The following is a 14,538-nucleotide window of genomic DNA, read 5'->3' as shown; positions in this document are numbered from 1 at the left end:
TTGTACCAGCGCGAATGAGACGGTTTCAAAGAATGATGACTTTGGTGTGGCATATACCGCATATTTTATCTCTGGATCGCGAATACCATTCACAAATGCCTCTATGTTCAAATGCTCCAAAATCGGATGGTTCTCCCCTGGATAAACAAGCTGTAGCAAACGCTCGATTTCCATCGCAAAATCTTGTAGCGCCTCATTGGCATTCTGCACTCTACCACGCAATTTCATTCGGTATAATTCTTTTTTATGTTCGCCACCGTACTTACGTTGTAGCCCCTCCATTATATCATCAAAACAATTTCTGTTGCTTGCTGGCACGCTTTCAAGAACTATTGCTGCATTCCCTTTTAAGGCCAATATTAATTCTATAGCTTTTTCTTCATTGTTCCACATGTTTCTAATGACAACTGTATCAAACTGGAACTTGAAAACATTAAATGGTGTGGTGCCATATTTATTCTACTAGAGGATTCTTGAATAATTCGTACAGGTCTATCTTGGCATTGAAGATTATTAACCTTTATTTCTAGGTCATGCAGTTTTTGATCAACACAATTTTCTAAATCTGACACCTTCTTATCAATACCATCCACTCTGCTGTTAAAAGCTTCAGGCATTTCCTGAATTTTCTCGTCTTTGACTTGAAATTTCGCTTCCATTTCAGCTAGGAGTTTCTCCTTGTTGACTTGAACTTCAGCTAATAATTTTTCATTGTTGACTCTAGAAGTTTCTTGAAATTCTTCTTTGACTTCAGCTAGAAGTTTCTTGTTGTTTATTCTAGATGTTTCTTGAACTTCAGTTTTAACCTCCGCAAGCTGTTTCGAATTTTCGTTCATTTTCTCCATCATGGCGGAAACATTGTGTTTAAGTCCATGTTGCTCGTTGTTGAACGGGTACATACCTCAGCTTCTTCTTTGTACTCAAATTCGTAAGTACCGATGTCAATATCACGCCGCTTGAATTCATCTATTAGCCTTTTTTTTATTTTATACACGTTTATAAATTCTCAGAAATACAGACACACTTTATAATGTAGACGAATTCACTTGAAAAACACAGCTCTCTTTAAGGCACTCAGTTTATGTTTATTCGAAAAGCGTCTCTGATAAACTCACTAACGACTGCAACCTCTGCCACTATTTATAACACTGCATTACCATCTAGAAAGCTCAATTTCTACAATGTTCTTTAACTGAATATTCGAATTCAAATATACGGTCGCAGCAAACAGCGTTGCCAACTTACGATCAATGGTCAACTGAAAGCTTTTATTTGATAATGCCCACAGATATGTTACAGTTTGCTATTACAGCACTGTTATTTGAAAGCATTATGCTACTTTTAAATCGGCCCTTAAAATCGTTATTTATGAATTCAAGTACAATTTCGTAACAATATTTATGTTAAAACTTTTTTCTGTATTTACATCAAATATCATAAATGAAAAAAAAAAAAATTTTCTACACCGAGGGTACCAGGTCCATTCAAAATACACCTATTTTTTATGTAAATTTCAAATTTATGGCAAAAAATCTCAAATCGCATAGTCTTTATTAAAATATAGTAATCCATTTTAAATGGCCCAATATGTTCCTAATTATTTTGTAGAAGGGTTTCGATCTCCTCACCCCTATTACGGATAATATAGACAAAAAACTAAAAAAATCCCATTTTTGGGATTTTTCAAGACTTATTTTTGGGAATTGCGGGATTCCTGATTAAAAATTTAAAAATTTGTTGCCTACATAACAAAAATATATATAACTTTTGACAATTAAAAAATGTATGGAATTCTTTTTTGAAAAATATGACAAAAAATGCTTTATAATTGAAAAAATATAAAAATTTTTCAAATTGAAATTTAATTTTTAGTTATTTTTCTACTGAAAATTACTGATCTTTTCAAAGATCCTTTGATAATAAAATATTAAGATTTTGACAACATAACATATCGTTAAATCGAAAACTTTGTAGGTATTTCCGTGAATCACAAAGCAACACTTTTTCATTTACACGATCCGTATGAAGTAATATGATTACAGCTGTTAGTGTGTTTTGCTATGTTTACATACAAAAAAATGATAGATCATATTCCATGTGGGACAATGAAACATTTTAGCGACTACGTTGCTATTGATGGAGATATCATTAAACAATGTCGTTAAGAAGTTTTTTTATAGCAGAACATTCATTGTGTCAAAGACACGATCCATAAAACAGTTTAGGAAGCACTTCAAGATCATTCAGTAAATATAACAATCTAGATAACACTGCTGGATCATTCTGAAAATTGTCAAAAGATGCAGCATTATGCATTAAACACATTCAAGACAGCAGGCTACCAACTTCAATCTGTCAAAAATAAAATGCACACGTTTATATGGAGACGATTATTTTAACGACAGCACAGCTACACGGCCACACGACTACTCATGCCGATGTAGCCGAATTAGGCTAATTTCTATTTTTGTCAACTACAAAACAGAAATAGTGTTGCTAATATAATAAAAAAAATGTAAATCAAATTAGTGCTTAAAAAAATATATTTTTTTTACTTAATTAAGAGAAGTTTCTGATAACCATATTGAAATAAATTAATAACAGGTACATAATTAATTATAACCATATATATATTTTTACTCAAAATAATTGTTTCAGTCTTAATTACTTTGGAATTTTGTACGGTTATTTTTTATTAAAGTGGCACCACTGAATTATTAATCAGCTGTTTACTTTGTAGCTGTCGTCTTTAAAATAATTCAGTAGCTGCCACACGACTACAACTGTAACCAGCAGAATTTGTGTTCGTGTAGTCGTGTAGCCTGTTGTCTTGAATGTGTTTAATGCATTAAACTGTATTACGAATATGGTTATTTTACTGTAAAATAAGTGTTTTAGTGTGAAAGCTTATTATTGGTTCAAGTTTATTTGTATTAAATTTACTGCAAAGAAATAATTGTTAGAAAGTTTAATTGCACCTGATGCTTTTGATGAATAAAATAAGATAAATAAATAAACCAACGAGTTTAAAGGTAAAAATGTAACAATATTATTGTGATATACTGTATTTATTTATCTAAGTATATTAGGAATTTACAAGTAATTTACTTTTACAAATTGTTTATTTAATTTTATTGTGATTTAACTTTTGTAGTTTTCTTAACCTTTTTGTTGACCGCCGAACCCTTCTTGCATATTTTGGAACAAACAAATAGAAAAACGAATTTGAAAATTGTATTTATTTATCTAAGTATATTAGGAATTTACAAGTAATTTACTTTTACAAATTGTTTATTTAATTTTATTGTGATTTAACTTTTGTAGTTTTCTTAACCTTTTTGTTGACCGCCGAACCCTTCTTGCATATTTTGGAACAAACAAATAGAAAAACGAATTTGAAAATTGCGAAAATCACATAGAATACAATCGCAATAAACAAGTATACATCCAAGTTTAAGCTCTCTATGAAATTCATGTGCACCAAAGGACTTTGCATATGGGCAGCACCATGATGACGTAACACATATTCGGTCCAAAATACAACACTTTCTCGGGCTGTTAGAGGACGATCACGATAAAGTTTGGAAAAACGTTGTACATTTTCTTTGTACTGTGGATTATTAAGGACTTCTAAGATGGCCTCTCTAAATGATTCTTCAGTTAGTGGTAACAATTCCAAATATTGACCATAACCAGAGGCAGCAATTTTCATAGCATTATTATGCTGATCGGCAAAAACTGGTAAGGCCACCATGGGAACTCCATGATATTGAGCCTCTGCTACGCCTCCTTTACCAGCGTGTGTAATGAATAACTTGAGGTTTGGATGAGCTAAAATGTCATCTTGTGGCATCCATTTTTTGTAGAGTATATTGCGAGATTTTCCAGGAGTATTTTTCAAATCTTCCCATTTCCAAACCACATTTTGTTTTAGTTTCGACAAGACATTGAAAATGTAGGTTGCAGTTTCGGGTTTAATACTAGATCCCTTGAGGTTGGAGCCTAAACTGAACAGTATGGCTCCAGTTTCATTGGCACTATCAAGGAATTTTGCAATGTCCTAATAGGATTAAATTTTTAATTAGTTATCTCATGAATTATATATTTAAAGTTGTAACTCATTTACCTCAGGTAATGGATTTGGTGTATCCTTGACTTGTATACCTCCAATTTCTACAACAGCTGGTACGTTCGGTCTAATGGGTCCCTCGCTAAAGTGACTATTGCAGAATACCAATGATATGTTCTTCTCCATATCACCCATACTGGGAAAAGCGCCATCATTGGGAAAGAGATCGCTAAAAGAACAATATATTATCCAATTATTTTGTTCAGAAAAGAAGTGATAAAACTTACTTGTAAAACGCTCGCATGCGAAAATCGAGCAATTCCTTTATCAGCCTAAAGAATAAGTGCGAAAAGAAATTCTGAAGTCGTTGCAAAAATTTCATTTTTTCACCAATTTTAACGGCCATGTTCATGTCCGGCACATAAGATACTTCGCTTGGATTGCCCACCATAATGTCACTGAATAGCATGGGCGATGAAGTCCAGGTGATTACAAGAGGTGCATTAAATTTAGCAGCCACACCATATTGAAAAGTGTTCATAAAAAATCCCATGATAACTAAATCAAATTTTGTATCTGGATTCTCGTAAAGAACCGTAAAACGTGGATCTTTTAACATGTCCGCCTGCATATCGATCATCAATTTTAGAGAGCCGAAAAAGTTACCAATTGTTGTGATAAGATTATTTTTCTTTACAGCCATTCCGGAAACTTCTTTACTGAACAGTTGTTCTTGTTCATCGGTTGGTGGAATGATGATAAAGTGAATTTTATCATGTTTAACTTTGGGAACTTGAGATGCCACTACGGTTACATTGTGCCCATTTTCCGCTAAAACTTTGACCAGTGACATGTGTACAATTAAATGCGAGGGACTGTGACTGGTAAAGAGGCCCAATATATTGGCCGAATTTACTTGACTTATTTGACATGTCACACACACGATCACAAGTGCACTTAAAACTGATATTTTCTCTCGACTCATTGTTGTCCGTGGTTGTTGTGTTTACGAATTATATGAATAAACTGAAATTTGTACATATTAATAATTTATTTATATGTATATATTGATTGCATTGTATAGCAAATGTCCAACTGAGTATTAAATAATTTTATAATTATTCTCACGTACTCTATGAGGTATGAGGTATTGTCGGTTTTTGGAATGCATTTGCATAATTTGATAAAATTGACTAAAATTAAGCATTATAGCCAATTTGAAGTCTTTGTTATCATTTATTAAAATCTTTTTATATAATAAATAAAAATTATAGTAATTTGTTAGAGTCTGGATCTTGTTACATTAACTATCTAACAAGTATTCATATTTTAAGGGTATCAGTATGTCGAACAGATCACCTACAAGTTCTTACTATCTAAAATTATCTAATCGCTACTATTAAGACTCTTGCTGCTCTCTCATTTTGACTCTTGAGAATAGAATTTTAGTGAGATTATTTAATACATGTGTATGTATTATTACAACAATAACAAATTGCTACTACGATTGCTTTTAATTGCATTCGAACTTGTTTATAGATTACTATACTCTCACTCGTACATGTACGAATTGAATTGCGAGATTAATAATCTTATCGTGTTGGTTTTCCATTACATACATTTAACGAAAATGTAGTCATTGTTTTGAAAAACATTTTTTTTTTAATTTTACGTGAATCTACATTTCAGAATTTTTTTTTTTTTTTTTTTTTTTTTTTTTTAACGTTTTATTGATTTATTGAATCTGTCTATTTTGACCTTACAATAAGTATTTAAATCTTATAACTAAAATTAAAACTATTTGCTCTTCAGCAAGAGAGCCATTATGGTAAACTGTCACTCATCTTAGCGGGGTGGTAGATCTGCTCTACGGAGCCTGGATCGGGTTTGGGTCTGCACAAGTTGTCTTGCAAGGGAATTGGGATGGTTTCGCAGCTTCACAATATATTTCTCACGGACTTTCTCGAACTCTTCCTTTACCAATGTCACTTCTAAGTCTCTGTGGATGTTTTCATTTCTTATGTACCATGGTGCTCCCGTCATGGTCCTAAGAATTTTAGATTGGGCCCTCTGTATAAGATCAATACTGGTGTTGCTAGCCATTCCCCATAATTGAATTCCATATGTCCAAATTGGTTTTAAAACGGTCTTATACAGGATGACTTTATATTCAAGGCTTAATTTTGATTGGTCACTGATTAACCAATGAAAGCTAGAGGCTTTTAACTTCATGTGAAGTCTCTTGGTTTCTATGTGTCGGCGCCAAGTAAGCCGTCTATCTAGATGAATACCAAGGTAGGTGACATAATCAGACTGCGGTATATTAACGTTGTTGAGTGTGACAGGTGGGCAATTTCCTCTCCTTAGAGCGAACGTAACATGTTTACTTTTCAGCTCATTTACCTTTATTCGCCAGTTTTTCAACCATGACTCCACACGTACGAGGTAATTCTGTAGTTGACTAGATGCCATGAGTGGGTTTTCGTCTGAGCTAATAATGGCGGTATCATCAGCAAATGTTGAAATTGTTAGTTTATCGCACGTAGGGAGGTCGGAGGTGTAAATCAAATATAGCGTAGGTCCTAGTACACTTCCCTGTGGAACGCCAGCTCCAATCTTGCATTCTCTCGTCACATAATCATTGTACTTAACTCTGAAAAGTCTATTCGATAAATAAGACTCCAGCAATTTATGAGTACATAGTGGTAGTAAACATTTGATTTTATGTATTAGACCCTTATGCCATACCTTGTCAAAAGCCTGAGCAACGTCTAAAAAGATGGCAGAACAATATTTCTTTAATTCAAAAGATTTTCGAATCTCTCCAGTTAAACGATTGACCTGTTCAATGGTGCCATGATGTTCACGGAAACCAAATTGGTGTACTGGGATAATGTTTCCATCATTCAAAAAAGGTATTATCTTTTCCTGGAATATTTTTTCGAATAACTTCGACAAACAAGGGAGTAGGCTAATAGGTCTATAAGAAGATGGCAGGGTTAAATCTTTACCCGGTTTAGGTATCATTATTATTTGAGAAATTTTCCAATTTTTTGGATAAATTCCTAGTTTCAAGATCGCATTAAACAATATAGATAGCACAATTATTGCCACATTTGGTAGGTTCTTTATCATTGATGGCGTTATTAAATCATATCCCGGTGATTTTTTCAAGTCTAATTTATTTTTAATTACTCTATTAACATCCTCAGGACTAATATCGAATTGGGCTGCATTAGCCATTGTTGAAGCTGGCAGTTCTTCTAGTTCAAACTCATTTGCCGTGGAGTTGGGCTGAAATACTTCACTTAAATGTTCAGCAAATACTGAGGCTTTTTCTATAGCACTTCGTGCCCAGGTTCCGTCAGCTTTTCTTAAAGCGCTTTGTGCCTCTACCGGTGGCTTAATGTTCCTCGTTGCCTTCCAAAGAGAGAAATTTGTGTATTTTGTACTCGTCAAACTTTTAATATATTTTTCGTTTATGCGATCCTCCTCTAAATGAAGGGCTCTTTTCAGTTTTCGTACTGCTGCGGACAGCCTCTGCTTTGCAGCAGGTGATCTATTATGTTGCCATTCTCTTCTGAGTCTTCTCTTTTCGAGAAGAAGTCTTTCAATATCCGAACTTGAAATAGGCGTATTAGTTTTTGGAGGGATCTGGCACCTAGAGTGTTCCAGAGCCGAAACAATCAGTGACGTGAAGTCATTAACGGTCCTATCTATGTCTTCCTCACACTGTAAATTAGGATTTGTGTGGATATGACTGCTGATATATTTCCTATATTTTAGCCAATTTGTCTTAAAATACAAAGAGTCCTTAGGAAATCTTGGGGTGTTGGGTCTCTCACAATAATTAATAATTACAGGAGAGTGGTCAGAAGATAGATCATAGGATATTTCTGTGGATATTGCATTCCGAATAATATTTCTGCATATGGCGAAGTCTATTAGATCAGGAATTTTTCTAGGATCAGTTGGCCAATAAGTTGGGTGTCCAGGAGACACAAAATCTAAGCAATTTTTGCGATCAACTAGAGCTTTATACAGCTGTCTACCTCTGGGATTTACCAATCGCGAACCCCAATATGTATGTTTGGCATTGTAGTCTCCACATGCCAGAAACCGATCTCCTAGTGTTATAAAGAATTCTTCAAATTTTTCCTTGGTCATCGAAAAACGTGGTGGGCAATATATAGAGCTCAGAGTTAGGTCTCCAGCTGGGTATTCAAGGCGAATAGATGTTGCTTGCATATAATCCTTTGAAAACGCTTCTAGGGCATAGTGTCTCAATCGGTTTCTAATTATGATACCGGTACCGCCATGTGCCTTACCATCCGGATGGTTTGTGTAATAAAATGAGTATCCTGATATATTAAAGTTATATCTATTTGTAAGATGTGTCTCCGAAATTAACATCACATCGATGCTTTTATTTAACATAAAATGGGAAATTTCCGATTTGTGCTGGTTTAAACCATTTGCATTCCAGAAACATATCTTCAAAAAATTCATTTTCTTGTTAATAGAATTTGAATCATTTGGTTCTGTGCTCTCAGAAGCTCTTGTATTGTGTTTTGCATGGATGACATGAAGTTAGTCATATTTTGATTAAGAGAGGAAATATTCTCAGTAAGTGTTTGCATAAGGTTTTCCAACCCTCCCATATTTTGGGGGACTTTTGGCTTTTGATAACCCGTTTTTAAAATACTGGCGTATGAGCTGGCTCCAGCATTAATTGTAGCTCCCTGGCCATTTTCCTGTGATACTGGATGAGCCGCATTTATTTTATCATTTGAAAAATCTACTCCAGAGCTTAGTGGTCTAGATGTAGATACCGAATTTGTAGGTGTTGATTCAACTATTTCACCTCTCAACAGCTTTTGCCTCTCTCTTAATCTTTTTAGTAACTCCTTGTAGACCGGGCATCCGCGATAATTAGCGGAATGATCTCCACCGCAGTTACCACATTTCCTACTGAGACCATTCTCAACTATATCACATTGTGACGAAGAGTGCAGGCCTCCGCATGCAACACATACTGTGCGTAGGGTACAATAATTACGTGTATGTCCAAATTCCTGACAATTACTACACTGAACTGGACGATTACGCTTAAGAGGCTCCTCTATATTTACTCTACGATTCAACAAATATCTTAGAGTGTATATAGGGTGAGTTTCATTATTTTTTAATTTCCTATCATCAGGCTCTAACTCAACCCTAAACATTGGCTGAGGAACCTTGTCTCTATTAAAGATATTGACTACATTCTTTGTCTGATAGCCCAATTCTTCCAGGGCCTCCTTGATTTCGTTTGTATCTACACTGGACTCTATACCTTTTATGACCACTATCAAGCCCTTGCAACTCTTAAGCTGATATGTATAAAAGTTTTTCTTACTGTCATTTAGGTGTTGAGAAATTTTTCTATAACAATCCTCAGTGTATACAACTATTTTTGTCTCTTGCACACCTCCTTTTCTTATTGGAACAATATGAAAATTATTTTTTCCAATGAGTTCAATAAATGATTTCACTAAGCTATTAGAGCTAGTTTCACGAAGGAATATTGGTGGTGGTTTTAACGGTTTACGGATGGATTTATCATCATTTTTTTGACGATTAGAATCTTCCTCACTCAAGAGAGCAAAACGGTTACTTTTCAAGGGGTTATCAGTAATTGTTTGCTTCTTCTCAGAAGGCAGACTTTTCTGGGGACTTAAATTTCGCTTATTAATTCTTATATATCTAAGCATACCTGTTTGAACTGGAGATTTAGTTTTACTTATCTTATTTCCAACCTTAGGTATAGCACCACTTGATGTTCCATTATCTTCCATCACGGTATTTTCAGTGTTAAATACATTAAAACTCTCACTAGGTGTTGTTAGTGGATTATCATAAGCTTGTGTATTTATCATTGTCGACTCTGTTATATCTACTGCAGTATTTGTTGTTGTACCAGAACACTTTTTATTTTCTTTTATGCTTTGTTCTAAACAAGCATTACTAGGTGATGATGTGTGTGCAATATTGTTCTCATGTATTTGTATCACGGGGGAACAAGAGCGCGCTCTCTCAATCGGTTTGGCGGTTAAATAATTTTTGTTAAAGTCTGGATCTCTTATATTTTTGTTAGCACTTCTATTTTCACCCTCCCCGTTCAAAAATATGTAGGCATTTCTACCGTTTAAACTGAGTCTACTCTCATTATGAGAGTTCATATGCTCACAGTAATTTAACGAAATTTGAAAAAAGAAAATAAACAAAGCACTTTTAAACAAATTTCTATTTTTTTTGTTATATTGTATATTTTTTTTGTTTGTTTATATTAAACACTTAGAGAAATATATTTTTTTTTTTGCGTCCAATCGCTAAATTTTTCCTTTTTATTTAAATTTTCACTGAAACCACTTAAATCGCGGAGCGAATAAAAAACACGTCTGCTTCTCATAAGAATTGCAGATGTAAAATCATTTCAGAATGAATTGGTTTATTCCTAATGATCGTACATACATATGTACATAATAAGAAATGCGTATACGTAACAATTAACTTGCATACTATTTAATTATGAATATCAATATACCATTGATTCCACCTGGAAATTATATACGGATGTGGGTGCAAGCAATGGCACTGATAACTTTCGGGAACTTAGCAATATATATATGTACCTTACAAGCAAAAAAAAGTGCGACGTACACCCTCCAGTATTATTTATTTTTTGCAAGGCAGAATGTAGGGGTCGCCTTTTTAAATTTGTCGTTATATCTTTGGCATTTACAGTCGCATCTTAAAGTATGATATATCAATGTTTTTTCTAAGGTTAGCAAGAGTTTAATGATTTCATGACAGTATTAATTTTCTGACATTACGGTGGTAGGAACAGAGATCTGGTGGAGAAATACTAGAACGGGATACATAAGGTCAATGGTCTCAATAGCAAAGCATTGGTTTTCTCGAGACAAAAACATTAAGATCAGACTATAAATGCAAAAGATATAATGAAAAATTTCAGTTTTTGCAAACATTTTACTACTAAATAATTATTTGTGCAATTCAATGTAAAATAATCAAAATGACAAAAATTGTTTCAAAAATGTTAAAGTTGTTAAAAATTCCCCAGGCCACTTGAACACGCAATTTAGGTAAAAATTTAAATCAAAGGTAATTTTTACTTAAAATATATTGTGTGTGAGTTTTTGTCTTCGTAGGATATCGTTAACCTATTCTCAGGTATAACTAACAAAATTTATTTTTTTAACGGCAGTTTCAAATTTTTAAAAATTTTGTTAAACAAATTTCAGAATTGTTTAACATCACAGTGGGATTTATTGAGATTATAATAGGGAATTAAAATATGTCATATACAGTTTTTCAGTACCTACGATTTAAATTTTTCCATTTTCGAGAAAAACTAATAATTTTTTCCAATATTTTGGCGAATGAGACCAATTTCCTTAATGTTATGAATGATAATTTTAAATATATTATGAAAGATTTACTAAAATTGGAACCATGAAGGTCAAAGGTACAATTTTTCAATATTTGGAATTTCTAATGGACAGATATCGAAATGTTATATATATTTGGGCCGATTTTGAAACTCGAGAAAAATATAACTTAAAGTCCATCATTTACAACAACAGCACAAAAACTTTTGAAATCGATGTCATCCGATCGGGATTGAAGAAAGAGCTATTTGAACTATTTGGGACACATTTTGCTAAGAACAATAAGTAATAAGTTACATGGATAAGAAAAAACACCTGCTTGGCCAAAATGTCAAATTTTGACCCCCTCTAACTCAGAGAGTTCTCTACCGATCTTGTTGAAAAATAGTGTCTGAGTTACTATTCAATAGAACCTTGGTGCAAATTTTATCCCGGAAGACTCGATTTCAAAAGTTGGTTCACTTGACATGAAATGCCCCATATACATAAATCACGTTATTTTGTTGTGTAAATCATATGATTTGTGAGAGAGTAGATACTTTGCAAATAAGTTTTGAAATTTTTCTGAATAAAAAATTTAAGCATTTAGTTTAGATCGGCTAGTTTTTAAAATTTTTGTAATTCTGGAAAAATTCAATACAAGAAGTAAACAAAACATTGGAAAATAGTAAAAACTAGGAGGCATACGTACGATGATTATAAAACGGTTAACCGAATATTCTTATTTAATTTAATCTATATATATAAAAGAGTAACGTTACTGACTCACTGACTTACTGATTGATTCATAATCGCACAGCCCAAACGACTGAAGCTAGAATCATGAAATTTTAACTGTGGGTTCCTCCCTCCCCAAAACGATCCGATAAGAAAGGATTTTTGGAAATTCGAACGTTTAGGGGGTAAAAAGGGTAAATTCGGTAACCTTATATCTTAAAAACTAATAAAGATACAAAAAAACTTAAAATTGCATGTTACTCCATTCAAAAAATAAGCTGACAGGTGTTTCGTACTTTTTCGAAATTCGAAACTTTGAGGGGAGAAAACGGGTAAAAACTGTATTTTGGTACTTTTTTGGCACCCTATGTATCTTTTAAACCAATAAACATAGAATCAAATTTTAAATCGTATTCTTTACTTATCAAAAAATAAAAAAATATAAGTTTGGTACTTTTTGGAAATTCGAACCCTTAAGGAATAAAAATTGTGTTTATTTTTGGTAGTTTTTCATAAAATATGCTTTTCTATAATTTGACATAGACATACGAATATTTTATTATGAGCTCCCACCACGTTATAGAAATTTATTTGAATAAAATTGTACCACCTCAATGGGGATAAAAAAAGGTACCAAAAAGGTGATAAAATCGGGAAAATACATTATATTTGAAATTATTAAGCCAATTTTGATAATTTTTTTAACGTTGGTTCCTGGATTCATACAAAAATTAACTAACAGGGTGTTATTTGGAACCCGAGTACCAAGGTGTATATTGGGCCAAATCCGGGTGAACAGTTTGGTACTTTTTTTAAAACATATTTATTCTTGGGCACATTAACACAGATTTTAATATTTTGAGACATGCCTGTAGCATAAACAATTTTGGCAAAATGGAATATTTTTAAATTTCAAACTTGACGGGTGTTCAAGGAAGAAAAGGGAAATTGGTACTTTTCTCCTAATGGTACTTTTTTAACATTTTAAATTATTTCAGTTATCGACATTAAAGTTAGCTGATATGTATCTGAGTGAAGTTAGTGTTAGGAATAGGGGATAATATTTAGGTACCAAAATGTGTGAACTGAACTGTAGGTACTTTTTTGTTCTTCTAATGGTACTTTTTTGAAATTTCTATAAAAATGGACTTAGAAACATGAAATTAAACATACATGGTCCTAAGTGAGTTAGAATTCTAGGGGGAGACTTTTTGGTACTTTTTCTTTATTCGAATGGTACTGTTTGTAATTTCTTCACCAATGAACCTAAAGCCATGAAATTAAGCTTATATGGACCCGAGTGAGTGGGAAACCACAAGTGGGGGATTTTTGGAACTTTTTATATATTCTAATGGTACTTTTTTGAATTTCCTATAATAATGAACCTAGAGTTTCCAAAAAATCTAAGAATTTCAAAACCGCAGTTTCGGTTTTAAAAAATTAAAAACCGATCGGTTTCGGTTTTGTGATATTTTATTAAATATTAAGTATTATAGAAACAAAATTAGTTGATAATATAGGAAATGATATACAAATCTAAAATTCAAACTTGACGGGTTATGGTTTAGTGAATGCGAATTTAAAAGTGATAATCAATGGTACTATTTCCTTATTGCAATGATACTTTTTGAATATTTTATAATAATAAACCTAAAAATTTAAAATTAGGAACACATTTTGCATTTTCTATAATAATGGACCCAGAAATATGAAATTAGACATTTACAAATAGATTCACAAAGTGAGACTTGATAGTACTATTTCTTTCTTCTAATTGGGGTGGCGAAGAGCACCGGGTCAGCTAGTTATTTTCATAATTCATAAAACATAACATTTGAGATTTATGTCAAAATCTGTTTCATTTTAGGAAACAAGTTTTAAAAAATAAAATAAAAAGTCGATTTAAAATCCATAAAATCTATTAATTTAAATTTTTTACCATAGAACATATTTTAATCAGAATTTAAAATTTAGTTTTTCTATGTTAAACTAAGTTTTTTTTTTTAAATTTATGAACTTTTATAGCCTATGCATAAACGAAATTTTAAGGTTAATTTTTGTTAAAGTCGACATTATTTGTAATGAATATAAAAAAACGTTCAAAATTTTTTCCAACGCATACAATCAAATAATTGAAAATATTTATTAATGAAACAAAAATGAAACTAAATGCGAACGAACATTTTCTTTCTTATTTTGTATTGAAAACATCAAATAAATTTGATTTTTTTTTTTAAATAAAAAAAAAAATAAGAAAGAAAATGTTCGTTCGTATTTAGTGAGCCAGGCCCAAAAATT

The 14,538-nt window shown here is 32.5% G+C and overlaps 1 protein-coding gene across 1 annotated transcript; it reads right to left on the bottom strand.

Annotated features, from left to right (window-relative positions):
- Positions 1–3,025: 3,025 nt before the first annotated feature.
- On the bottom strand, positions 3,026–5,106 carry LOC135951333 (UDP-glucosyltransferase 2-like). The gene is made up of 3 exons (XM_065500975.1): positions 4,357–5,106; positions 4,127–4,298; positions 3,026–4,060 (listed from the first exon to the last, which is right to left on the bottom strand). The coding sequence occupies exons 1-3, from the start codon at positions 5,052–5,054 to the stop codon at positions 3,302–3,304; spliced, it is 1,629 nt and encodes a 542-aa protein (XP_065357047.1). The 5' UTR covers positions 5,055–5,106; the 3' UTR covers positions 3,026–3,301.
- Positions 5,107–14,538: the final 9,432 nt, after the last annotated feature.

The sequence above is a fragment of the Calliphora vicina genome, chromosome 2 (genome assembly GCF_958450345.1).
Source record: "Calliphora vicina chromosome 2, idCalVici1.1, whole genome shotgun sequence".
NCBI classification, from domain to species: Eukaryota; Metazoa; Arthropoda; class Insecta; order Diptera; family Calliphoridae; genus Calliphora; species Calliphora vicina.
The sequence above is the reverse complement of the archived record's forward strand: the minus strand, read 5'-3'. Positions and strand labels throughout refer to the sequence as shown.

Coding starts and splice junctions, on each gene's coding strand:
- LOC135951333 (XM_065500975.1), bottom strand. CDS start 5,054: ATGAGTCGAGAGAAAATATCAGTTTTAAGTGCACTTGTGATCGTGTGT. Junction 4,299..4,356: donor CGCATGCGAGCGTTTTACAA/GTAAGTTTTATC, acceptor TTGTTCTTTTAG/CGATCTCTTTCCCAATGATG. Junction 4,061..4,126: donor CACCAAATCCATTACCTGAG/GTAAATGAGTTA, acceptor TAATCCTATTAG/GACATTGCAAAATTCCTTGA.